The 27,124-nt window shown below is 37.5% G+C and overlaps 2 protein-coding genes across 8 annotated transcripts in view; one reads left to right on the forward strand and one right to left on the reverse strand.

Moving 5' to 3' along the window:
• ARL13B (ADP ribosylation factor like GTPase 13B) overlaps nt 1–27,124 on the forward strand; it is a 77,352-nt gene that overhangs the window by 30,075 nt on the left and 20,153 nt on the right. The gene's annotated exons all lie outside the window — the stretch shown is intronic.
• Nucleotides 1,107–26,537, reverse strand: STX19 (syntaxin 19). 4 transcript variants are annotated; one of them, XM_061134127.1, is made up of 4 exons: nt 25,970–26,537; nt 25,715–25,775; nt 10,386–10,430; nt 1,107–1,712 (listed from the first exon to the last, which is right to left on the reverse strand). In XM_061134127.1, the coding sequence occupies exon 4, from the start codon at nt 1,688–1,690 to the stop codon at nt 1,262–1,264; it is 429 nt and encodes a 142-aa protein (XP_060990110.1). In that variant the 5' UTR covers nt 1,691–1,712; nt 10,386–10,430; nt 25,715–25,775; nt 25,970–26,537; the 3' UTR covers nt 1,107–1,261. The 4 variants fall into 4 exon arrangements, with proteins under 4 accessions (XP_060990110.1, XP_060990109.1, XP_060990108.1 ...); XM_061134126.1 differs by having other exon boundaries at nt 10,278–10,430; XM_061134125.1 differs by lacking the exon at nt 10,386–10,430.

Raw genomic sequence — 27,124 nt, forward strand, 5'->3', positions numbered from 1 at the left:
GCCTCCTGGGTCCATGTGGTTGCAAAGAGTCGACACGACTGAGTGACTAAGCTTGTGCGCGATGTTGGTGTTATTGTAAACATAGAAGCAGCAGCATTAGTCCTTAAAGAAATCTCCCTAGGTTACAAAACACTGAAAAAGTGTTGTCACACTCTCACATAATCAAATGTATGTAATTTACTGGGAGTTGTTAATATACCAAGACTTTGTTATAATGCTGTCTGTAGGGATTAAGGGCAGAGGCTATGTAATGAAGAAATCTTATAATTAGATCTGCTGGATTTTCAAGTGTAAACTCTTTGTTTTATTTGATAATTTACTCTTGTCAAATTTTGCAGATGGTCTATTAATGAGGTTCTAAAATGTTTTTCAATTTATTTTCCTCTTTTAGTAACATTTAGGTTTTGCCTCTTTTTTTCCCTTGAGTATTCTTGTTTGAAACTTACTTAGGTGGTTTATTTTTCTAATGCCACGTTGATTTCTCAGTTTTTACTTTTATATTTCCAAACTGAGCATGTGATCTGTGTCATTATCAGCGTGTGATCTGTGTGGTTATCAACTTAGTCATAAGCTTAGCATCATTTTGTTCAGCTGCTTAAACATTTAAAAAAAATTCAATGACAAAGCTTTTTTGCACTATCTGCCCTCATAGCATTTCCGGAGAGTAAACACAAGGTGGCGCTATGACTTTGAGACATAGTCAAGTGAAAAGTAGTTGAAATTGCTTTTAAAATCGGAGTGAGTGGTATGTGTGCTCTCGCCTTCTTGTCCTTTTCTCTTGTTCTCTTGTAATTGATAACTAATGAATGAAAAAGAAAACAAAAAACCAAGCAACCTATCAACATGGTTAAATGGGAAAGTGTAAGCAAACTGTCCCTGTGGTCCTCAGAAATAAGTGAACATTTTTAAATGATGCGGTCTGAAAACTCTGATTACAGAAAATAAAATGTTATTGTACCATTTATTGTTAAGCTTATACTATTTAATTTTTATAGTTTTAACTAATTATAGAAGTTATTTGATAGATATAATTAATTCTTTTATTGAATCTGAAAGAAACTTTAATAGACATGAATACAAAGAGTAAACTTTGTTGAACCCCATAGGCTAAATTAGTCTCTACAAATGTTGAAGCAGAGAACCAGTGACTTATAAAGAGTACTAACAACTGAAGTTCATTTGTAAAATAATTGAGTATGCTTTTTAACCTAGTAGTTATTTATTCTTTTTTTTTCATGTATTCTTTCGTGCCTTTATTCACTCATACAAGTACTAATTCAACAAATAATTGTTCAGCATCCACTATATGCTCGGCATGTTCTGGTATAGGGATCCGTTTAGGCATAGGGATCCGTTTAGGCATAGGGATCCGTTCAGGCGTAGGGATCCGTTCAGGCGTAGGGCTCCGTTCGGGCGTAGGGCTCCGTTCGGGCGTAGGGCTCCGTTCGGGCGTAGGGCTCCGTTCGGGCGTAGGGCTCCGTTCGGGCGTAGGGCTCCGTTCGGGCGTAGGGCTCCGTTCGGGCGTAGGGCTCCGTTCGGGCGTAGGGCTCCGTTCGGGCGTAGGGCTCCGTTCGGGCGTAGGGCTCCGTTCGGGCGTAGGGCTCCGTTCGGGCGTAGGGCTCCGTTCGGGCGTAGGGCTCCGTTCGGGCGTAGGGATCCCTTTGAGAACAGCAACAATAAAACTCCACATGTGATCTCAGGAGTTTACATCCCTGGAGGTGAGGCACACAGTAAATGTAATAAATAAATTGTGTCGTACGTCAGGTGAACAAGTAAAAGCAGATCAGGACTCCCGTAGTGGCGGTGGTGATGGGCATGTTCCTCTTAAAATAACCGTAGTAGGTCTTATTGAGAAGACGACTCTGGAAGGAAGAGTCAGTCATGCATATGTATGTGGCAAAACCCTGAGGCAGCGGCATGCAGTTGGTGAATGTCTGTAGAATGGTTGCTCACCATTACAATTTCACTGTCAGTGAGATCTCACAAAGACATGAGAATTAATTATAGATCATATAATATGTTTATGAAACATAGAATGGTTCATCATCTGAATGGTTTTTCTTAAGGGAGTTTTACAACTGTAGAATTCTTGTTAATTAGGCTAAAGTTTTGAGATGTGTGTGCTTCAAAAATATATACAGTTTACCAGAAAGTACATAGTCTTAGTAAATTTAGAAGATGTAAGAAAGAATGAGGATAAAAAGTGATCGGCCTATCATGCACAGCCGGCCACTGCTATCATTTTGATAAGTGTCCTGTGCATATTTTTGTAAAACGTGTAATGTATGCAGTGTTCATATAACATACACAATTTTCTATCCCACCCTTCTTGCTGCTTATAAATCCCGCTTTAATATCCACCTAAGTCCCATATTTGAAAGTTCTCCTGTTTACCTTTTTGTCTGTGACCTACAGTGTTTGTCTTATTGATGGTACTGTTTTAATATTTGAGTCTCTTTACTCCTCTCAATTCCATTTGATGTTAACTCCATTCAACCTTTGTTCACTTCTCCCTTGTGTTACTGATTACTCTCCAGACCAGTCTCCCTGCTAGCATCTTGCCTGTTCTCTAAGCTCTCCTCTACATTGAAGGCAGGAGCCCTTTTATTTGATATTTTTCAAATCACAGAACAGGTACATGCTTTCATAAGTGAAACAATGCAAGAATAAAGTACTTGAGAGCTCTTTTTTAAATGAAGATTTGATCATTTTACTTTTCCTGAGTCTAGGTTGCCTTCATAGCTCCTTGCAGATGGGAAAGTCTGTGTTTTGACTGATAATAACTATAGCATATAATAGATATGGCATTGAAAAGTAAGTGGAAAGGGTTGTAAGTGTCTAGTAAGTGGAAAGGGCCTCCAGTAGAGCCCTGCTAAAGTCCATGCTCTGGTCTAGTGGGTATGGAGATGGAGGAAAGGCTACCTAAATTAAGAGGCTGACTGCAGTGCTCCTTGTTGCACACAGCTGCCTCCTTCCTGCCCACGGACGTCTGGACTTCTTAGCTGAAAAATCCAGTTATGGCATCTAATTTCTTCTGCTTGCCACTTTTCTGAGCCTCAGCTAGTGGATTTAGGACCTGCAAAGCCTCTGAGAACTCAGTTCAACCCCTTGATAATTTTTTCTTCCCATCCTCTAATGATGACCAAACAGAGAACAGCAGACCTCTAAGAAGATTCAGTCCTTCCACAGAAGGAATAAACCGGGAGAATTATCTTATCAGGAAAAACAAAATCACAGATTGGCAGAGCAGGATTCATTCATGCTAGGAGAAGCAGAGTAGACGACGATGACAGCAGGTCCTGGGCACTTCTCCAGCTCTGCCTGACTCGATTCTGCCTCCTGGTCTGACAGCGTGTGTTGTTGCACATAAAGTCTCAGTCACATTTCATTTCATGTCACAGACTTGAGGGTTCTCTGGGAAGGTCAGATTCATGGATCACTAGGCTTCTGTGCTTTATTAGCTTGGAAGTTCTGTTTGGCAGTTATATAGTATTTACTTCTTAATCATCATAATATTCTAGTCAAATCTCTGAAATAAGTGGTGAAAAGTTGAAAAAAACATGGGTTTAGGGAGAATATGGAGAGTCTAGAACCTGGATTCTAGGAGCTATTGTGAATTTGTTTATGACCCTGGCAAGTCACTTCACTTCTTTGGACTAGGTGGGTAAATGCTGAGCGTGCTTAGTCACTCTGTTGTGTCTGAGGCTTTGTGACCTCATAGACTGCAGCCCACCAGGCTCCTCTCTCCATGAAGATCCTCCAGGCAAGAATACTGTAGTGGGTTCCCATGCCCTCCTCCAGGGGATCTTAACCCAGGGATCAAACCCAGGTCTCCCACACTGCAGGTGGATTCTTTACCAGCTGAGCTACCAGGGAAGCTCTAATGGTTAAATACCTCTTCTTTAATAAAAGTATCTGTAAAATATTGTATTCAGCTGTATATTATAATGTGAACCATAGTACAGTCTATGCCAAAAATCCATTTTGGTACAAAGGTAGAAGTGATTTGTATTTCTTCTAAAGAAATTAAAAGAAGATATGATGTAAATATCTGCTCTGAGATATGAAATGTTATGATGTTAAGCTGTGTATTTACCTAGAATAGAAAGCCTCTTTTCTCTCATATCTACTATTATAGAGATTAATTTGAACCTATACTCTGATTGGGTTCCCTTTGTGGTTCATCAGTAAAGAATCTGCCTGCCAATACAGGAGACGTGAGTTCAATCCCTGGGTTGGGAAGATCCCTCAGAAAAGGAAATGGCAACCCATGACAGTGTTCTTGACTAAGAAATCCCATAGACAGAGAAGCCTGGGGAGCCACAGTCCCTGGGGTCGCAGAGTCAGACACAACTTAGGGAATGAACGAAAACAGTGTACTCAAATTAACTAAGGTTTGAAATATATTATCTACCCTCACATTCCCCTCCACATACACATGCTTGCTTTAACCATTTATAGCTTATTTTATTAAAAGCCCTAATACTACATAGTCAGATAAAGAGGACCTTTCCAAGAGAAAAAGTAAACAACTTAAGCAGTTGTATCAATAGCACTGAAATCAGCAGTAATTTCAAAATTTAAGCTCAACATCCACCATAGAAGTTTTCTGTCAATAAAACAAGGCACTGTTTGTTGATTCCTTGTGACTGAGCTGAGAGGTATTTTAAACATCTTAAGTTGAAATTTTCAGCAACCCAAGGTTACACTAATGTTATAAGAAGATGCATATTCTTTCTGTATCTCTTCTTTCTAATATAGTCTTAAATGTTGCCCTTAGAGCGAATGTAAATTACCCTTCACTTTTTGTGGTTGAATCTCCTAATACTGCCAACTGAAATGACTCTGGAGATCCAAGGCTAAAATTTCCTCCCAGAATAATAACAATTCTTACTGGTGTTAGCACACTTGAACTCTTGGAATGGTGCCTCTTTCTCCTTAGGTACTGTCTGCTTAGCTGTGGAGTTATATGACCTAACTTAACTTTTAGTCAAACCTCATAAATTAGATACTACACAACAAAAGTGTTAAATATATAGCAGTTTCACTCAGGGGAGAAAACATAATATCTCTTTTATAATCTGACTAGATGTTATGAACATTTCAGGGAAAAAGAATATTTTGACCTAGAGGTCTCTGTACCATGGATGGCTTCCCCAGATCTTCTGTAATCACATGCACAGTCCTGAGTGCTTGGGCATTTTCCTTGAGAGCAGATTCTATCTCTCGTCAAATTCCTAAAGGATTTCATGACCAAAGAGGTTAAAAAAAAATGGCAGTGAGTTTTCATATTAGGAGAAACAATAACCAGGATTTTATCATTTTTTGATAAGGGGAGTTTTCAGCTTCTATATACCTGCTTAACTCAGCTTTCTTCTAGACAATAATATGGAAAACTTAGTTTGAGAATTATTTTTTTCTTGTAAGTGCCCAAGAGAAGTTAATTAGGTTATGGGTTATCCTAACACTGTCCTTAGAATTTAAGTCAAATGTACTTTTACAGAGTTACATCTTTCAATGAGAAATAGGAGAACCTGGGTCCTTTGTCAAATTCTGTAAACCCTTAAGTATGGGAGTGGGGACAACCTATATCATTTAATCACTTGATCTTTAGTTGTAGTGGTGAGTCCCTTAATTTACTGTCTGAAACCTCTACTCACTTTATAGTGCCCATTGGCTTAAGATGTCTTTTCTTTCAGTGGAAACTTACCAAGCTGTCATCTTCATCAACCTTATTTAGTTACACTGTTGACTTACCCCTGCATTTCCTTGCTGAGGGCCACCTTTTGTCTCTTATGGCATCCAGCTTCACTATAGCAGCTGTAGTTTACAGTAAAACTTCTTAGCTGGTTGACTTCTCAAGTAATTTATGCTCCAAGAACCCATAGAGATTCCTGTCCTTTCCCTCCCCTGTCCCAACACGCTCTATTATAAAACAAAACAACGAAGAAAAACCTGTTGACTGTGTTGTTAAGCAGCAGGATGTTATCTAGGAATCACCTGGTATCAACATCAGACCAGACTATATTTTTTAGAGCAGGGCCAGGGATGCTTCTGTTTTTTCCACAAGTTTTCCAGGTCTCTCTGATGCACAGCAGAAATTAGGATCTACTGGTGTAGGGGAAAGCATGGGCTCTGGAGTCAGCCAGGCCTGAGTAGGTTACTTAATCATCCTGAGCTTCTTTGTTTCCACTTGTAAATAAGGATTTTAATATTTATAGTACATGAATTCTGAAATAATGTATTTAAGGCATCTAGTGCAGTTTTTTACTAGTGTTCTGTGCTTGTGATTGTGGAAATGAATAGCTGCTATCGATTGCTGATATGTGGTGCCTAGGTAGATTGAATTAGGAGAGCCAGTTTTAAAGTATCTTGTGTGATTTCAGGCTACATGAAGCTTTTGATTTACAGAAACTGACATGGCTTAGTAAGAATGAGTCCAAGTACTCAAAGTAGTTTTCACTATTTTTGTTATTGCACACTCTCTGAGCCAGTAGCTTCCTAATATTATGCTTCTAATGCTTAAGAATTTTTTCTTTTAAGGTAATTTGAAGGAAAAAATGGCTACTTTTAGTACTTGTTGTATGTGAATAAACAATATATTCAGCAGCTAATTAGTTAAATATATTGTTTTTATTGCATAATAGGATGCTTTTGAAGTATAACAATGAAGTTGTATGTGATATATCAGTTCAGTTCAGTTCAGTTACTCAGTCGTGTCTGACTGTTTGTGATCCCATGGACTGCAGCACCCCAGACCTCCCTGTCCATCACCAGCTCCCAGAGTTTGCACAAACTCATGTCCATTGAGTCGGTGATACCATCCAACCATCTCATCCTCTGTCGTCCCCTTCTCCTCCTGCCCTCAATCTTTCCCAGCATCAGGGTCTTTTCAAATGAGTCAGCTCTTTGTATCAGGTGGCCAAAGTATTGCAGTTTCAGCTTCAACATCAGTCCTTCAATGAACACCCAGGACTGATCTCCTTTAGGATGGACTGGTTGGATCTCCTTGCAGTCCAAGGGACTCTCAAAAGTCTTCTCCAATACCACAGTTCAAAAGCATCAATTCTTCAGTGCTCAGCTTTCTTCACAGTCCAACTCTCACATCCATACATGACTACTGGAAAAACCGTAATCTAGACTAGAAGGACCTTTGTTGGCAAAGTCATGTCTCTGCTTTTTAATATGCTGTCTAGGTTGGTCATGACTTTCCTTCCAAGGAGTAAGTGTCTTTTAATTTCATGGCTGCAGTCACCATCTGCAATGATTTTGGAGCCCAAAAAAATAAAGTCAGCCACTGTTTCCACTGTTTCCCCATCTATTTGCCATGAAGTGTTGGGACCAGGTGCCATGATCTTAGTTTTCTGAAAGTTGAACTTTAAGCCAACTTTTTTACTCTCCTCTTTCACTCTCATTAAGAGGCTCTTTAGTTCTTCACTTTCTGCCACAAGGGTGGTGTCATCTGCATATCTGAGGTTATTGATATTTCTCCCGGCAATCTTGATTCCAGCTTGTGCTTCATTCAGCCCAGCATTTCTCATGATGTACTCTGCATATAAGTTAAATAAGCAGGGTGACAATATACAGCCTTGACGTACTCCTTTTCCTATTTGGAACCAGTCTATTGTTCCCTGTCCAGTTCTAAGTGTTGCTTCCTGACCTGCATACAGATTTCCCACGAGGCAGGTCAGGTAGTCTGGTATTCCTATCTCTTTCAAAATTTTTCACAGTTTATTGTGGTCCACACAGTCAAAGGCTTTGGCATTGTCAATAAAACAGAAATAGATGTTTTTCTGGAACTCTCTTGCTTTTTCGATGATCCAGCAGATGTTGGCAATTTGATCCCTGGTTCCTCTGCCTTCTTTAAATCCAACTTTAACATCTGGAAGTTCATGGTTCACATATTGCTGAAGCCTGTGATATATGTGATATATTGCTGTCCTATGAATCTTTCTGTGATTGTCTTGTATTCAAATGAGTATGTTCAGATATAAATAATACTATAGAAAATTGCTCTTTCTGAAACCATCTGTATATAATTATGCTAATGAATAATAAATAGTACTTGATTTTCTTAGTTTTCATGATAAACAATTTAGGAACAATTTTAAACAAGTATCAGTAAGGCACTACATAAAGGATATTGCACAGCTTTGGGACAGAAGAAATAAGTCTCACCACCTGATTAGCTGGGGAGTTTATCATTAAATTTATCTTTTTTTTTTTTTTTGCCATCTGAACCACCAGGGAAGCCCTAAATTTATCTTTTTTTATATGTTCTTTAAACATTTGAAGTTAAAATATGCTTACAAGAAAAAAAAAAAAAAAAGATGCTTACACCTTAGAAGAAAAGTTACGCCCAACTGCAACAGCATATTAAAAAGCAGAGACATTACTTTCCCAACAAAGGTCCTTCTAGTCAAGGCTATGGTTTTTCCAATAGTCATGTATGGATGTCAGAGTTGGACAATAAAGAAAGCTGAGCGCAGAAGAATTGATGCTTTTGAGCTGTGGTGTTGGAGAAGACTCTTGACAGTCCCTTGGACATCAAGGAGATCCAACCATATCATCCTAAAGTAAATCAGTCCTGAACGTTCATTGGAAGGACTGATGTTGAAGCTGAAACTCCAATACTTTGGCCACCTGATGCAAAGAACTGACTCATTTGAAAAGATCCTGATGCTGGGAAAGATTGAAGATGGGAGGAGAAGGGGACAACAGAGGATGAGGTGGTTGGATGGCATCACTGACTCAATGGACATCAGTTTGAGTAGGCTCCGGGAGTTGGTGATGGACACGGAGGCCTGGCGTGCTGTGGTTCATGGGGTCGCAATGAGTTGGACACAGTGAACTGAACTGAAACATTTGAAGCTGATCTACAGGAAACTTTTTTGTCTCTGGTAATGCTGCTGCTGCTGCGAAGTCGCTTCAGTCGTGTCTGACTCTGTGCGACCCCATAGACGGCAGCCTACCAGGCTCCTCCATTCCTGGGATTCTCCAGGCAAGAACACTGGAGTGGGTTGCCATTTCCTTCTCCAATGCATGAAAGTGAAAAGTGAAAGTGAAGCCACTCAGTTGTGTCCGACTCTTCGCGACCCCATGAACTGCAGCCTACCAGGCTCCTCCATCCGTGGGATATTCCAGGCAAGAGTACTGGAGTGGGTTGCCATTGCCTTCTCCACTGGTAGTGCTGGTAACTAGCAAAGTATAAACCTCATCAATTTCTTTATATTTTATAAATTAAAATTATTTTATAGTGTTAGGAGATACACACACATACATATTGATATTTCTGTTCTTCCTTAATTCCACGGAGCTTTTAGTTTATAATTTTGCCCCATGGTTTTCTAAGGAAATGAAAACTGTCATATAAGAATTCTCTCATTTTTCCCACTACCAGATTTGGTCAGTTATCTGCTTTTATTCCTAACCTTCCCTTCCCTCCTGTAATATCGAAGATGTGTTTCTACTCCTATCTAAGGTCAGCTTCTCCGTGTTTACTCTAGATCCCACCCCTTTCTACTATTATATATTACCCCTTCCCTTTCTTATACTGAGTTTCTCTCCCTGGATGATTTCCATCAGCAGAATGTGCTCTGGTGTTTTGTGGTATATTGTGGAATTTTTTGACTCTACATTTCTGTCTACCTGTTTTCTCATTTTAATAGGATTCTATTCAAAATTCTGCAAAGAACTGCCTATAGTGTATACATTTTTATATCACATTCTTTCTTCAGCATACTCCATTTGTGCTTCCATCCCTACAGTTCCTTGAAATTGCTCTTGTTGGAGTCAGCAAATTATCTCTATGTTGCCAAATCCATTGTTACTTTGCTGTTTTTATTTTACCCAAAATTGACTATTTCCTCAACTTTGGTTTTGTTTTTAAGCTTTTTGTTTTATTTCCTCAACTTTGTTTTTCCTTTTTTTTTTTAAATTAAAACTCTGTATTTTGCATGAGGGTACAGCTGATTAACAATGTTGTGACAGTTTCAGGTGGACGGTGAAGGGACTCAGCCACACACACACATGGATCCATTCTCCCCCAGGGTTTGCCTGGTGGCTCAGATGGTAAGGAATCCACCTGCAATGCAGGAGCCCGGGTTCGACCCTGGGTCAGAAAGATCCCCGGGAGGAGGGCATGAGTACCCACTCCAGTATTTTCGCCTGGAAAGTCTCCATGGACAGGGGAGCCTGGTTGGCTATAGTCCATAGAGTCTCAAAGAGTCGGACACAAATGAGCAATTAACACTACAGCTATTCTCTCCCAAACTCACCTGCATCCAGGCTGCCACGTCACATTGAGCAGAAGTACATGTACTATAACTGTTTTTTTCTTTAAATACTTTTGCATTACAGCGTCCTTTTCTTGGTTTTCCTCCTACCTCTTTGATGGTCTCTTCTTAGTCTCTTCATAAACTCCTCTTCTCCTTTAAATACAAATTTTAAAATACTTCAGGCTCTTTTCTGGCCTTCCAGTTTTTTGCATCTAGATACTTTTGAGACCTTATTTTACTTACTCAGATAACCTAAATCTATAGCTTTGGCATCTCCCAACAGTTCCTCCTGATGTAACTAGTTATCTTAGGAACCTTCACTTAGACATTTTATGGTCATCTCAGACTCTCTTGGCCAAAATAGAATTTCTTGATTTCTTCCTCACCCATAGTTTTGAAACCTTCATCTCTGTCTTTTCTGATTATAAATGGTATTATAATCCAATCAGTAGACTGGATTATAGCTATTAAATCTATCATATTTTAGTCTGATTTTTTTCCCCCGTCACTGCAACATGGTAATTAAGAACTGTTTTCTGGAATCATATTGCTTTGGTTCAAATCCCAGTTCTCTGTATAGTTTCTGTGGCCCAAGTTAGGTTACTTAACCTTGCTGTGCTTCAGTGTTCTTATTGGTAAAATTGGAATATTATTAGAACAATGCTAGGACATCGCAAGTATGTTGTTTATCAGCTTTAAGTATTAGTATTGCTGATTCCACCATTACCACCTGCCCTCCCATCCAAGCCCAAACCTCCATCATCTCTTAACTGGGACTGTTGCATTAGCCTTTTAATTGTGTTCTGTACGTACGAGCTAGTACTCTATTCACCTGTCCTCAATTCCATTCTAACCCATTCTCCTACAGTAGACAGGATGATTTTTCTTGAACATAAATTACATAACATTATTACCAGGCCAGAAACAGCCCGAGGGCTTTGCACTCATTACACTTGCTGGGAACTTCCGACTCCAGAGCTTTACATCTAGCTCCTGCTGACCTTTCTTAACCTCACCTCTTGCCTCCCTGCTCTTTCCCCACAGGTACAGCTGTGTTGCTCATTCATCTTTGAATGGAGTAAGTTATGGTCTCCTCAGGGTCTTGTACTGTTTGTTTCATATGCCTAGAGTAAATGTTTCCCTTGTCTTCACCACATAGGTCTTCACTTACATTACCTTTTAGAGAGGCCTATATTGACCACCCAGTCAAAAGAAGCCACTCTGACAGTCTCTATCTTATCACCCTTATTTTAAATCTCTGCCAAGAGCTTAACATTGTCTAATATTTATGTTTGTTATATCCCTTCTCCACTAGAATATTAGTTCCAAAACTCTATCCCCACATTAGTTCAGAGTGTATCCCTAGTCCCTAGTCTACTGCCTGGCTTCACAACAAAGTGGTGGAGAAACTTCCAAGAATAATACAGTTACCTTTATTTTTTACTTTATTTAACAGTTTTCTTAATCTGTAATACAGTGTCCTGAATGGATCCAAGTCCAGGAAAACAGTTCCTTCACTTAGCTTTTTAGGCCTTAAGCTAGAATCAGCTCCTAGTTACCAACTAGACTCTTCATTGAGTACATATTAATAGTTGGGTTTCCCTAGGATTTGTTGACCACTGAGTTAACTGACCTATGTGAACATAAAAGGTTTTATGCAGCTTCCAGTTTGATTTTGCTTCAATATAGCACTCCTTGAAGTCTTGTCTTATACAATTCTTTACTACCAAAATGCTCTTAAATGAACCTGAAGGATTGTTTAAGTAGTTTTCATTTATTGACATTTATCTTGTTTAGGCATTGAAAGTTACAAAAAAATATGTGATAGAGCTTGTTATCTGTCTAGAAACTTAAGATGATTCATCTCATTTTTAATAGTTAACCCATGAGTTTGAAGCTAATATACTATATTTAGTTTAATAATCGAAGACTTGTTTTATGTTACTAGCTTGAGAAATTTCTGTCATTCTAGTAGGTAAGAATGAAAGGGGAAAATTATAACTTAATAGCGATGAAAGTTTATGAGTAGCTCTATGAAATGAAGAAGAGTGATATGAGACAGTAAATTATAGAACATCCTTCATTCTAAACTGGAAAAGTTTCTAGAATAGCTCCTTTATTTTGAGCCACAGCATGGACAACACCAACAACACAATATCTTGCAAGGATTTCTTTTTTTGTATTTTACAGCTAGTCCAAATTTTTCTTTAGTAGTGTTAACATACTCTTTTGTGCCATTGACTATCATTTCAATACTGTTAATACTTTCTCCCTGTTCCTCTACCAAAAGCGATATCTGAATGAAAAGATCCCTTAAATCCTTTATTTGGCTTTCCAGATTAACCAGTTCTTTGTGTCTCTGCTCTATCTCTGAGAGTTGTGCTTTAGTGATACTGATTTCTGTGAGTAAGCTTTCATTAAAAACTTCCCATTTTCCTTGATGAAGCATATCGTTTACTTCTTCTTCAGGTAGTTCTTTTCCAGCAACTTCAAGCTGACGGAAAATAAATGTCCTGCACTTCTCTTTTTTTGCTGCTATTGTGTCGTTGTATGTAAACATAGTTTGCTGAAAATGGCGGAACATCGCAGCATGCTGAAATTTAAGTATCCTTGTGACCACCGATGATGGACCACTTTCATCCTCTGACTTTTTAACTTCTTTTACTAAATCATCCAAACCTCTGTTAATGTGTTCTGCTAGGATTTTTATCTCTTTTGCAATGCTAGACTCTTTCTTAAGTAGACTAAACCTCCTCATTGAAGCCACAAGACTTTTCTGTTGCTGTCCAAATTTTTGAACATTATCTGTCAAATTGTTAATGCTCTCCTGTAGTTTTTGGATCTCATGTAGGTGTCTCTCAGCTACAGGCTCTCTTTCATAAATAACAGCTTGCTGCAGAAACACCCCTTGTTCCTCTGCTTCTGTAGTGGACACATCCTTGTCTTTAGAGAGCTCAATTTCCTTTGTTCGTTGCTTCAGTTCTTGAAGTCGGTCTTTCATCTTCTCTTTTCTCCTAAAAGCAAAAAATGATTGTGTTGAACAAAGAAAAAATTGGTGTTTTCCCCCAGTAGCAGTTGGTTTCACATAGCTACATCTATCTCACAGGAAAAATCCTCATGGCTTTCTGAGAAGATGGTTAAAAATAAGAAAAACTGATAAGAATTTTCTCATAAAGATTACTCAACTAGGAAAAGTAATGTAAAATGTCTTATAAATTACTTTGCATAATTCATGGCTTCTGTGACTCCTATTCAGTTGTGTAAAGTAGCTGAGTAAGCAGTGATAGAGAAATAATTGCCCCAAAGTAAATTCTTCAGTATCATGATACTGCCACAGAATAGACTTTTCTTGATTTAGGAAGATTTATCTTAGAATGGATGATTTGACCAGATCTTTTTAGGACTTAAAGGTCACTCTGAATGTGTCCTTATTACTGAAGGTATGATTCCCAGTTAATTTGGTCTTTGTAATGTTAAAAACATTTTCACTTTGCTGTTCTGTGCTTAGTCACTCAGTCATGTCCAACTCTTTGTGACCCCATGGACTGTAGCCCATCAGGCTCCTCCGTCCATGGGAATTCTCCAGGCAGGAAGACGAGTGGGTTGCCATTTCCTCCTCCAGGGGACCTTCCCGACCCAGGGATTGAACCCGGGTCTCCCTCATTGCAGGTGGATTCTTCCTGTCTGAGCCACCAGCGAAGCCCACATGTGTACTTCAGCTAAAACCAGTGTAGTGATGGGGGGATTCCATACGAGAGCTGTAAGCAATGTAGATAATGTTGGATTTATCTTAAAATTTCTCAGTCTTCTGGAATTGACTAACACATTATTTGACATAGCTTTGTTTATATCAATTCATAATAAGTGGTATTTTTTTATAGGATATACAAAAATCTTATTTGAGAGACACTGATGATATTGACATTTGCTATATCCTGTATTGGTAGTTATTCAGGGAATCAGTTGGTGTACATAGTTATATATAGTGATATGCATATATGTGTATAATAATATGCATATGTATAATAAAGTGAATAAAAGGAAATCCTTTTTAATAAAACACTTTATTTTCATAGTTAATCTTGACTTTAGAAAGGCATTCAGAATACCTTTCATGATATTTTTGTGGATAAGAACTCATTAGGGAGTTACACGTAGCTCATTGAACCATGGGTGGTATCAGTATCAACTGGGAGAAAAGGCCTCTAATGTTATGCTGTTAGACTATCACACTCAGTGTTTGATACATTTATGCAAATATTTTTATCAGTTATTTGGATGTCATAGAAGGCATTCTTTTCAAAATTGTTGATGGTGCAAAATTTAGAGAGCTCTTTAGTATGTTGAAGTACAGATTGGGATTTGAAAATTAAAATATTATAGAACACTATACTGAAATAAAAAAATATATTTAACTGAATAGGTGTAAAATGTTTCACCTAGTTCCAAAAACACCTTTACATCTATAAAATGGAATATCCTTGAGTTCATAGAAGGCTTTTCACACAAGTAGAGCTGTCTGAACATGGAATGAACTGCTTCATGACATAAAAACCTTGCCATCTCTAGAGATGTTCAGGATATTATTGAATGATGATTCAATCAAGGATATTGTAGAAATGATACCTTTATTACATAAAAAGTTAAACTAATATTCCTTTGCTTTTAAGGTATTGGCATTCTGTCAGATAATTTCTGAAGCTTACTTTATGCAAAGTTTTAAATGCTGTATTGTATATTCAGTAATACCTGTCCTTGCGTAATTACTCTCTGAAGGGGGCTGGACAATATACAATTAAACAGATAAATGAGATAACTTTAGATCTTGGTAGATCAATTAGGCAAGGCCTCACTAAAGAGCTGTTTGAGTAGTAAGACCTGAATATCAAGAAGATGAAGAGCCAATAAAGTGTATCCTGAGAATTAGAGACGTGGTGCTGGAGCAGTGAATTGGACTGCTGTGTTTTAAGGACAAAATTAATGCTTGTGTAAATAGAAATCAGGCTTCCCAGGTGGCACTAGTGGTAAAGAACCTGCCTACCAATGCAGGAGACTTAAGAGACTTGGGTTCGATGCCTGGGTAGATCACCTGGAGGAGGGCATGGCAACCCACTCCAGTATTGTTGCCTGGAGAATCCCATGGACAAAGGAACCTTGTGGGTTACAGTCCATGGGGTTGCAAAGAGTTGGACACGACTTAGCTACTTTAGAGCTTTAGAGAGAGGTAGAAATTAATATGAGCGGTAACACTGAAGGAGTGAAATCAGGACGGTAGGCAGGGATCAGATCACAAATGGCCTTGTGGGTCAATGTAAGGAGCTTAGATTTTATTTTAGATAAAGGGGATGACAATTAAAAGAGAAATAGGATATTGACCTAAGGTTTATGTTTTTAATAGATCACAGTATTCAGTTCAGTTCAGGTGCTCAGTCATGTCCAACTCCTTCTGACCCCATGGACTGCCGCACACCAGGCCTCCCAGTCCATCACCAACTTCCGGAGTTTACTCAAACTCATGTCCATGGAGTCAGTGATGCCATCCAACTATCTCATCCTCTGTTGGCCCCTTCTCCTCCTGCCTTCCATCTTTCCCAGCATCAGGGTCTTTTCCAATGAGTCAGTTCTTTGCATCAGGTGGCCAAAGTATTGGAGTTTCAGCTTCAATATCAGTCCTTCCAATGGACATTCAGGACTGATTTCCTTTAGGATGCACTGGTTAGAGCTCCTTGCAGTCCAAGGGACTCTCAAGAGTTTTCTCCAACACCACAGTTCAAAAACATCAATTCTTCTGCGCTCAGCTTTCTTTATAGTCCAACTCTCACATCCATACATGACTATTGGAAAAATCATAGCCTTGACTAGAAGGGCCTTTGTTGGCAATGTAATGTCTCTGCTTTTTAATATGCTGTCTGGGTTGGTCATAACTTTCCTTCCAAGGAGTAAGTGTCTTTTAATTTCATGGCTTCAATCACCATCTGCAGTGATTTTGGAGCCCCCCGAAAATAAAGTCAGCCACTGTTTCCACTGTTTCCCCATCTGTTTGCCATGAAGTGATGGGACCAGATGCCATGATCTTAGTTTTCTGAATGTTGAGCTTTAAGCCAGCCTTTTCACTCTCCTCTTTCACTTTCATCAAGAGGCTCTTTAGTTCTTCTTCACTTTCTGCCATAAAGGTGGTGTCATCTGCATATCTGAGGTTATTGATATTTCTCCCGGCAGTCTTGATTCCAGCTTGTGCTTCATCCAGCCCAACGTTTCTTATGATGTACTCTGCATATAAGTTAAATAAGCAGGGTGACAATATACAGCCTTGACGTACTCCTTTTCCTATTTGGAACCAGTCTGTTGTTCCATGTCCAGTTCTAACTGTTGCTTCCTGACCTTCATACAGGTTTCTCAGGAGGCAGGTCAGGTAGTCTGGTATTCCCATCTCTTTCAGAATTTTCCACAGCTTATTGTGATCCACACAAAGGCTTTGGCATGGTCAATAAAGCAGAAATAGATGTTTTTCTGGAACTCTCTTGCTTTTTTGATGATCCAGCGGTTGTTGGCAATTTGATCTCTGGTTCCTCTGCCTTTTCTAAAACCAGCTTGAACATCTGGAAGTTCACAGTTCACATATTGCTAAAGCCTGGCTTGGAGAATTTTGAGCATTATTTTGCTAGCCTGTGAGATGAGTGCAACTGTGCGGTAGTTTGAGCATCCTTTGGCATTGCCTTTCTTTGGGATTGGAATGAAAACTGACCTTTTCCAGTCCCGTGGCCACTGCTGAGTTTTCCAAATTTGCTGACATATTGAGAGCAGCACTTTCACAGCATCATCTTTTAGCTCAAATGGAATTCCATCACTGTATAGAAAATAGTTTTCTGTTGACCTCCAGGAGAGACCTGGATGAAGAAACTAGATGGAATAAATGGGAACCATTTGGGAGATATTTTGGAGGTGGAAGCAATAGGACTTATTGGTGATTTTAATGTTTCAGCAGCATGTAACCACCATTACTTCTTGAAATGCATTCAAGTGTTGCTTCTGACTTTCCTCTTGCCTGTTTGACTCTTCCTTCATCTTTTTCTCCTCTCTGATTTCTCCTTGTCTTTCCCACCTTTGAATACTGAAATGCTTCCGCACACAGTTCCCTTTTTATCCACCATTGTTTTCAAGCCTCACAGCATTAAATACTGTATGTTAGCTGATGACTCAAAATTATATCTCAAGTATAGACTGCTCTCATAACACCTGTCTAGTCAATAACTCCATTTAAATGTCTGTGTCTAAAATAGGCTCCTGATCTTCCTCCCAACTCCCAAACTGCTGCACTAGTTCAGTAAGTGGCATCTCTTCTGGTCTCTTGTTTCAGTCTTCATCCAGGTCACTTGACTAAAAAACTTGGAGTCATTCTGAATATTCTATTTTGTGTCCTCCCCCCCACACCCCCCCTTATATTTAAACTAATAGCAAGTCTTGCCAATCTATTTTTAGGGTACATGGCGAACTAACTCCCTGGCTCAAGTCACCATCCTTTCTCGCCTGGATTATTGAAATTGTCTCTCTGTTTCTTCATTTGTATCCCCTTCTCCTTTGCCCCTTTGGTCTTTTCTTAATACAGACATCAGAGTTAAAATGTAAGTCAGATCACATCATTCCTGTGTCTAAAGTCCTCCTTTAACATGATCTCTCAGAGGAAAAGCCAGAGAGAGCCCAAAGGTCCTGTAAGGCTTCTCTGAGGTCTCTTTCCCTCAGTCTGTAAAGAGTCTGCCCGCAATGTAGGAGATCCAGGTTTGATCCCTGGGTCGGGAAGATCCCCTGGAAAAGGAATGGCAGCCCCCTCCAGTATTCTTGTCTGGGAAATCTCAGGGACAGAGGCCGGGCTACAGTCCATGGAGTCGCAAGAGTCAGACACGGCTTGGTGACCGAGCCACCACCACAATATCCTGTGGGACTTCCCCACCCTTCTTTTCCCCTCTCTGACCCTGCCTCCACAGCTCCTGGCTTCCTCTGCTTCAGCCATACTGCTCTCCTTGTTACTGCCTACACAGACCTGGCGGGACCCTGCCTTAGGGCTTTAGCACTTACTATCTGAAATCTTACTGAAATAACAGTGCTCTCAGAGAGGCTGTCCTTGGGCACCCTATCAGGAACTGCAGCCAGCATCCCCAGCTTTAGTTTTCTTCCTAGCACTTTTCACTATATTTTACTTATTTATCTTACTTTATTGGCTGCTCTACCCCCTGAATATAAGCTCCATGAGGGCAAGGATGTTTATTCATTCTGTATTTCTAGCACCTTGACAAGTCTTATATTTATTCAAGTTCTCATATTGAGCACTTTATACCTCACGTTTTCTTGAGTTCTTAATATTTGACAGACACTGTTCTAAGTGTGTTGCATGTTTAAGAACTCTGAATTAAGTATTACCATAGTGTCTATTTTACAGATAATAACATTCGGACCCGATCTTAGGGAACTTAACCGAGATGTCAGCTTGTAGCTTTGGGATTCAAATTCAGATAATCTAGTGTGAATGACTCCCTCTTTGCTATAATATAAAGCCTTTTTCAGTGGTGTCAGATGCTCTATAGAGATCAGATAAGTTTTCTGAAGAGGCAGCTATTTAATAGAAGTGGTTGAGAAAGAAGGCAGATCACAAGGGATAAGACCTTGAAATCTGTTTTTGATGGGAAAAGTCTTTTATAGATATTAACAGTTGACTCAGAGACATTTCTGTGTATCTGAATTGCTGAGCATTTGAAATATTGGTAGGAAACATTTAACAGCAAGTTTTTGTTTCCTGAAATGCACTTACAATTTTCTGCTATTTAAATTATCTAAATATTTAATTCAAATAGCTTTAGGCCTTTTATTTTACCACTGATTTGTTATATTAAAAGTTAAAAAAGTTTCAATCTGTATAATTTATGCAAGTAAGCGACTTCTATGTAGGGAAAGGATTTTATTCTCCCTGTCTCTCCACCTTTCCATTGTCTGTGTTCTACCTTACTTGCAAGGAATAATTTCTCTACTTTAGAAATAGAACTAACCAAATCTAGTGGCTTACTAAGATCTGTGGGAAAAAAATAATCAGCTATAACATTAAGCCTGGAAAATTTGTGGAAAGATTAGTTAAGGGAGACGATGAGAAGGTAGCAATATTGAGCAGACTTTGGGTGTTAGAAAAGTAGATCAGTATGAAACAGTGTTAAGCATATCTTCTAGGAATGTATTTACTGGCCTTTGCCCTTACAAGTAGGAAATAAGCAAAAGAGAGGAAATTTATTTAATGGTATGTGAGCATATTATTTTTTAAGTCCTTTATTAAAGTAAAAACACACTGATTTTAATTGAGAAAGGTTTCAGTACTAGAGCAGCCAATTAAATGTGCAGAAAGTTTGATGTTATCATTTTTTATATTTTTCACATCTTTTAGATTGTATTGGGGATTCTCTGGTGGTTCAGGGGTAAAGAATCTGCCTGCAATGCCGGAGACCCATGTTTGAAATTAACTTATACATATAATTTCATAGTTATTTATAATTACAATTAATTGTAATTAACCTAATATAATTATTAATATAAAATTCAGTTTTAAAAGATAAATTGTAAAGATTTTTAGCTTTATAAACTAATTTAGGTTGGAACTTCTTGTGAGTTTTAAATAATTCAGTTTATGAGAACTTTCTTGTGGTCCCATTTTATCAGGCAAGATTTGCATAATTATGTCACAGTAATATCCAGTCACCAAATCTTGCTGTATTACAACCACAAAGATGTATTTCTCATTCATGTTTCATGTCCACGTTGGGTAAGCAGGGGCTCTCGTTCCCATCTTGGTCTTTCCGAGACCTAAGCTCCACCTTTCTAAGTGTGGTAGGTTGGTAGGGCAGTTGGAAGTACTGGAGAACTCTCATTGATATTAACTGCTGTAGCCCTGAAATCAAACAAAGCATGTTACTTTGCTTTGCAACTCCTCAGCCAACTGAAGGAGGATGGTAGTGATGTGTAGTCCTCACCTGTTCTCCAGAAGAGAGGTGATGAACCTGGTTTTTTCCACATCTGTTGAATATTGTAATTTCCAAAATGAACCCTTAGAGTTAACTAATCAATATCTAACTAATCCTTAGAGTTGACTAATTGATTTTTCTTATGGGGAAATTGGAAAATTTCTGAAAATCAGAGAACTTAAATGTCTTATCCAGAGCTTGTTAGTCATACTGGTATAATGCACACTTCCTGGCTGCTAGGCCAGTGCTTTTTTACATTATAAGATGTTTAATACAAATTTCCTAGAATGTATATGTTATATAAAGCTGGCATCGTCTGTATGCTCTTTTATATTCAGTATTTTATAAATATTCGATGATTATGCTGGTGAAGATTTTTAAAAAGAACTAAAAACTATCATTAAGTGATTGTAGAAATTTTTATCATGTTGTAACTTTGAGCAAGCAGAGTTATCACATATGATTTATTATATGCCTCTGATAAAGACTAATCTTTCCAGTATAGAGGGAAGTAATTTACTAAAGTTGGTTAGTTTAGTGAATTATCTTGAATAGTTCCATACTGTTCTTTGCTTTAGTGTTTATCACTTACTTATCTATATGCTTCCTCTGGTATTACCATATTGACGCTGAAAATTCCTCCCAAAGTGTTTAGGATGTCATGTTGCTTTTGAAACAGTCATAAGCTCTTTTCTTTCTTTCTCTCACCTTCCCTTCCTCCCTTCCTCCCTTGATTTGCAGATATGTTATTTTTCTTTATTTCGTAGTAAATAGAAATAGATTATCCTAATGAAACATGTTAAAGTGAAGTTGAATTGTGTCAGATATCGTGTTATGTTTTTAATAGAAACACTGTGTTTAAAAGAAAAAAGTTCTTACGGGAGGTAGTGTAGCATATTAGATCTAAAATAACTATGTTAGCAGCTCTGTTACTTAGGATTTTCCATATTATAATTTTTCAAATTAAGTACTTTATAATTTAGAAAAAGAAAAATAATTTCTTCTGATCTCTTGTATTTGTGTCATGGGAAATATAAAAATTTCTGAATTCTAGTCTTGGCACCATGAAGAAATTGGCATTCTTGTATTTTCTTCTGCTGTACCTCATAGTCATAGTAAGACAGGAAGTGAGGTGTATTGCCTTCCTATTTATGTACACAGATTTACGTATCCTATTCATACATACATGTAACCTGTTACTATGAATTTTTATAACTACATTGTACATAGCAGGTATGATGTTTGTTGCACTATTTTTTTAATTGACTTCTGTTCTTCATAATATGGGGAAAAAGAAAAGAGTATTTGAGGCTTAGACGAGAAATAAGGGGGTGGGTATCAAACCAAAATAGATTTTAATTTTTTTATTCATGTGCTAAGTAGCCTAAAAATTTTTTTAATTTCACAGTTGTGAAGAACTACAGTGAGTATAATTTTCTCTTTGATTGTGTGGCTTGAAACAAATCGCGAAATAAACTCTAATATACTTATGGCGAGTTAGGTTCTTTTTTTTGTTTTAGTTATCTATGAATAAACAGTGCCATCATGCCATCAAAAGCCTTTTTTTGAAGCATCATAGTTTAACTTATTTTTTTTTTTAAAAAACAAAATAGGGTATTTCAAATATAATAGCACAGTATACTTTTGCAAAGTGCTTTTAAGGAGGTAAATTTTACTGTCACTGGTTCTGGAAATGAAGATATTTGACTCTGACCCTTCTACTAAAGGTGATCTTATCCTGGGTTTCTGTGTTTCTGGAAGAACAGTTTCCTGAAGGAATACCACGTGGGCTGCCATTTCCTTCTCCAGTGCACGCATGCATGCTGAGTCACTTCAGTCGTGTCCTACTCTGCAGCCCTATGGACAGCAGCCCTCCAGGCGCCTCTGTCCACAGGATTTTCCAGGCAAGAATACTGGAGTGGGTTGCTATTACTTATAAATAGTTCCTTTGTTTACTGTGGTCACCAACTGTTTTTCATGGTGATGAACAGATGTATTTAGTAAACTTCATCAGCAGTTTATCTTCAGTAGGGAATTATATAGGAATGCCCTGAGTGCCTTGCATTATGGATATGTTCTTAACCCTGTTTTTATGATTGTCACAACTATGAGTTTGACATACTCAAGCTATCATAGCCCAGTTAGTGTACAGTTGTCCCTGCATATTGTGGGGGATTGGTTCCATGACGCCCACAGACGCCAAAATCCATGGATACTTAGGTCTCTTATATAAAATGATGTAATATTTGCATACAACTTATATATATCCTCTTGTATATTTTTACTTTAAAAATATACTTCAAGTCATTTCTAGATTACTTATAATACCTAATGCAATGTAACTGATATATAAATGTTTGTGAATAAAATGTTAATGCTATGTAAATAGTTGCTGGTGCATGGAAATTTCAAATTTTGCTTTTGGGAACTTTCTGGATTTTTACCTAAATATTGTCCATCTGATGTTGGTTGAATCCATGGACATAGGACCTGCAGGTACTGAGTTTGTGGGCCTGACCTTTCTCTAGGGATTTCTATAGCTCAGATAGTATAAGCATGGGCCTGATTTTTCTGTAGTGATTTTGTAGCCTGAGCGACTACATCACTCCTTGCTGTAGTCCTGGACAAACCAACAGAGATTTTCGTTTTTCTGTACGCAGACTATATTCTGTTTTTTTTTCTGTTTCATTACTTTATATAGGAAACTTGACTTTAGTTCTCAATTATGCACACTCTAAACCCCAGCCTCTAAGATAAAAGTGTTTGCTCCTAGTAGCCAGTGGTTGGTTGGTGTTGTTATTTAGTCACTAAGTCATGTCTGACTCTTGTGATCCCATGGACTGTAGCCCACCAGACTCCCCTGTCCATAGGATTTCCCAGGCAAGAATGCTGGAGTGGGTTGCCATTCCCTTCTCCAAGGACTCTTCCTGACCCAGGGATCGAACCAGAGTCTCCAGCACTGACAGGTGGATTCTTTACCACTGACCCACCAGGAAGGCCCAGTGGGGTTAGCTTTAATTCCTGCTGTCCACTTTGGCGCTGAGTGTTTTTGCTCTTCATTTCTGGCACCTGGAAAATTCCCTTTCTTACTTCAGATATAATGATGTAGTTTAGAAATTTGTCTTTCTTTTCTTTTTCCCCATAAGATTATATCAAGCACTTCTCTAGGTTTCTAGCAAGAGGAGGAATTTCTTTATCTGTGCATCTTCACTTAAAGTCATAGGTGATTACTGTAAAGAGTTTACATAATTCAGAATGTTCCTTAAATCCTTATATTCCTCTCTGTATAAACTAACTTAATGTAGGTATTCGGGTATACTTTCATGCTATACATAAATTGCATTTTCCAGTAGTTTCATACTCATAACTATATGTATAACTATTTCCAATTTATCTTATGATCTTCTTCTATCTTCATAAATTATAATATAAGCAAAGTGAGATATCTAAGTGTGTTAGAATTTAAAGTTGGAAGAAACAGAGTTCATGAAGGCATAAAACATTAAGCACATAGTTGTGAAATCATTTAATTGCTTAGGTAAGTGAAATTGGCAATGCTACCATTTTATGCAATATTTTCTGCACCTTAAATTTATTTTTTTAATATCAGAAGAGTTCTATCCAAATATTCCATCTTTCAGCATGTTTAATGTACTGCTTTGCTATACAATTTTGAATTTTACTGTTAATAACTGATTGTATCTTTGAGCTCAAATGTAATATTTGCAAAAAGAGAATTAGAACACTGATTTATAAATACACTAATTAAATTGACAATTTGTTCTCTGAAATACGAAAGCAAACTTGTATTACTCAAAAGTTTCTCCCCCCTATTGTGGATAGGGAACATTTCTGGAAACAGAAATATGAATAAGATTTTTCTAATGCTTTAGGAAATATGCCCTGGATCAATACTTTATATAATTTATAGAGTTTTTAAAAGTAAGACATTTCTTTTTATAGTTACTATTATCTACCTGCAATGCGGAAGACCCAGGTTTGATTCCTGGATTGGGAATATCCCTAGGAGAAGGAAATGGCAATCCACTCCAGTATTCTTGCCTAAAGAATTCCATGGAAGAAGCAGCCTGGTGAGCTATGCAGTCCATGGGGTCTCAACAGAGTCGGACACAACTGAGTGACTACACCTTAACTTTTCACATTGAATAATCATTTCTAGAAATGTAACAAATGTTTATTTAACATAAAATGGAATGTTTTTTTGCTTTTGTGTATGAAGACAGCTTGCAGCATTTCCCTAGTTCAAGGTGAAAGCAGCTATTATTGGAATGTTCACCTGTTTGGCTTACAGGAAGAAAACAAACTAAAAAAAATATTGCAAATTATGTTAATTATATCAGTTTAAATTATTTTACATTTTTTGGTAATGCAACCTTTGAGTGCTTTTTAAATTCTACTTTTTGTTTAGTATAAATAACTGTAAAATTAACTCTTTAATAGTAAGACTATTTTGTTTAAATATTAAGACTCATGTAATTTTGAACTCTCTCATATCTGACTAAAGTAAGCTGTACATATATAGCATTATTTTTATATTAAATTTAAAACTGCATCATCACAGAGGTAGTATGTTCTGGGTATTGCATGGTCAACTTTCACGTTTACCCTTAAAGCACTTACTAATGGAAATATTATTTTGATTTGAAATATTATATATTAAAATCTAACATAACAGTTGTAAAATAACTTTGAAGAAATATCAAAAAATAAAACATGTTTTGATGAAGCCTTTAAACTTTTTGAAACTACCTATGTATTTTGCATTTAAATGATGGTGACTTAAGTTTTTAAAGTTATCAAATCAAATATAATATTGATATTAAATTTTAGAATTTAAGTACTAACGGAAACATCTAAAAATTGAGTACTTAGAAAAATTGAGTATGTCGGTATTTTACAGTAGTCCTTTTACAACACGACTATTTTTTAACTTCCTCAAATTAATTTTAAAGATTCTGGGAAACAACAGTGAAGAAATTAAGGCCTTATAGAAAATATTCTTAAATTTTTAAGCATTATACATATGTGGCAAGTTGGGCATAAACTTCAGAATTAAGTGGAAAAATGTTCTCTAAAGCAAGCACAGTATAATTTATATAGTCTGTTTATAGAGGAAAGAATTTTAAGTTTGTTTTTATAGGTTCTGACCTTCTAGTGTTTCCAAAATGGAAAGATATTTTTTAAAGGACTTAAAAGGAAAAGTTGATTTTGTTTGGAGTGGTCTATTTCTAGGGACTCTAAACTCCTGTCTCATTCAGCCTATCGATAGTATATGTGAATGGATCAGCTGCCGGTAGCCTGGTCCAAATCTGAACAAAACAGGTAGCTTCAATTATCTGTTGAGTTCTTTTTAAATGTCACAGATTTAAATCTCTGGATGTCTCACATTAAAAGTACAGAAAAGAGTGGTTTCTTTACCTTTGTCTTGTTCCTTTGGCTTCTTTTTGTTGCTTTTCCACCTGCGTAGTTGGAGTCTTGCCTGTGAGAGAAAATCTTGAGTATCATCTGTAACATTTTATTCATATTTTATTTAAATCTCTGTCTTATAGCTCACAGGCTAATCTAGGTGCGGTTTTCATTTAGTTAACTTAATTGAAAGCCACATAATGAAATAAAATAAGTTAGATATAAAGCTGTTTTGCAGTTCGTATCAAGTGAGAACAAATTGCTTACCTCACACCTGGAGAATCCGGTTCTGCCTGTTAGCTGCCTGTTCTTTGGATTAAAGGAAGGTTGTTTTCACTGGAGCTAGTTGGTAACAGGAAGTCCTTGTTAAACTGTCTGCTATGGAAAACTTGGCACGGGCTCTGAAATTCCTGTCCTATATTGTATAGGAAATACACTACTCACAAAAAAGGGCGTTTATAATTAACCAAAGATTACTTTGTTTTCTAAAGGTGTGAAACCTTGCTAAATTGTTGGAATTTGGAATAAATAGGAATGAAAAGAACCTTGGGTAAAGGCTTTTTGTTCAGTTTACTTTAAAATAATTGAATTCCATCTTATTTTAGGGAATTCACTTCGCTGGTGGCTTAGCTGGTAAAGAATCCGTGTGCGATACAGGAGACCTGGGTTCAATCCCTGGGTTGGGAAGAATCCCTGGAGAAGGGAACAGTTACCAACTCCAGTATTCTGGCCTGGAGAATTCCATGGACTGTGTAATCCATGGGGCCGCAAAGTCGGACATGACTGAGCAACTTTCACTTAGGGAATTAAATAGTTGAGTTCCATCCTACTTTCTTTTTTTTCCCCCCATCTTATTTTCTTAACTCAGAAAATTACCAAATTTCAGAACTACAACAGCCAGAAAAGAGATAGTATCTTTAAACTTGCAACTTTACTTTTCTTTTTGGTATGCCTGCTATTTTTACGTTTCTTTCATAATTTTCCACATGAAAAGACTGAAATTGTGCAGTGCTGTTATGCTGTTTATTATATCAAAAATTCAAAATTAAGTGTTGCCAGAGTGAAATATTTGTAGGAAAAATCAGACATGAAATTTCTCTTGCATGACTAACTTTTCTTACACTCCCTTTTTCTCTGTCTGAGGTGTTATGTTTTGAGGATGAGAGGTGGGACATTGCTATTATATCTATCAAAATATCATTTGTATTTGTTCTTTGGTTTAGTAATCCCACTTCCTGAAGTCTGTTCCCACAATAAGGAATAATGCCTTCACGCACTTATTCCTCACGGCCCTTTTTGTAAAAGCAAAACATTGAGAACTATCCATAAATACTATATGTAGTTCTTTAGTGGCTGAGTAAATGATGAAACATGCATATAATCAACATTTTGTTTATTAGTAAAGAATATAGCACTAAAGAT

The sequence above is a fragment of the Dama dama genome, chromosome 31 (assembly GCF_033118175.1).
Source record: "Dama dama isolate Ldn47 chromosome 31, ASM3311817v1, whole genome shotgun sequence".
In the NCBI taxonomy this organism is placed as follows: Eukaryota; Metazoa; Chordata; class Mammalia; order Artiodactyla; family Cervidae; genus Dama; species Dama dama.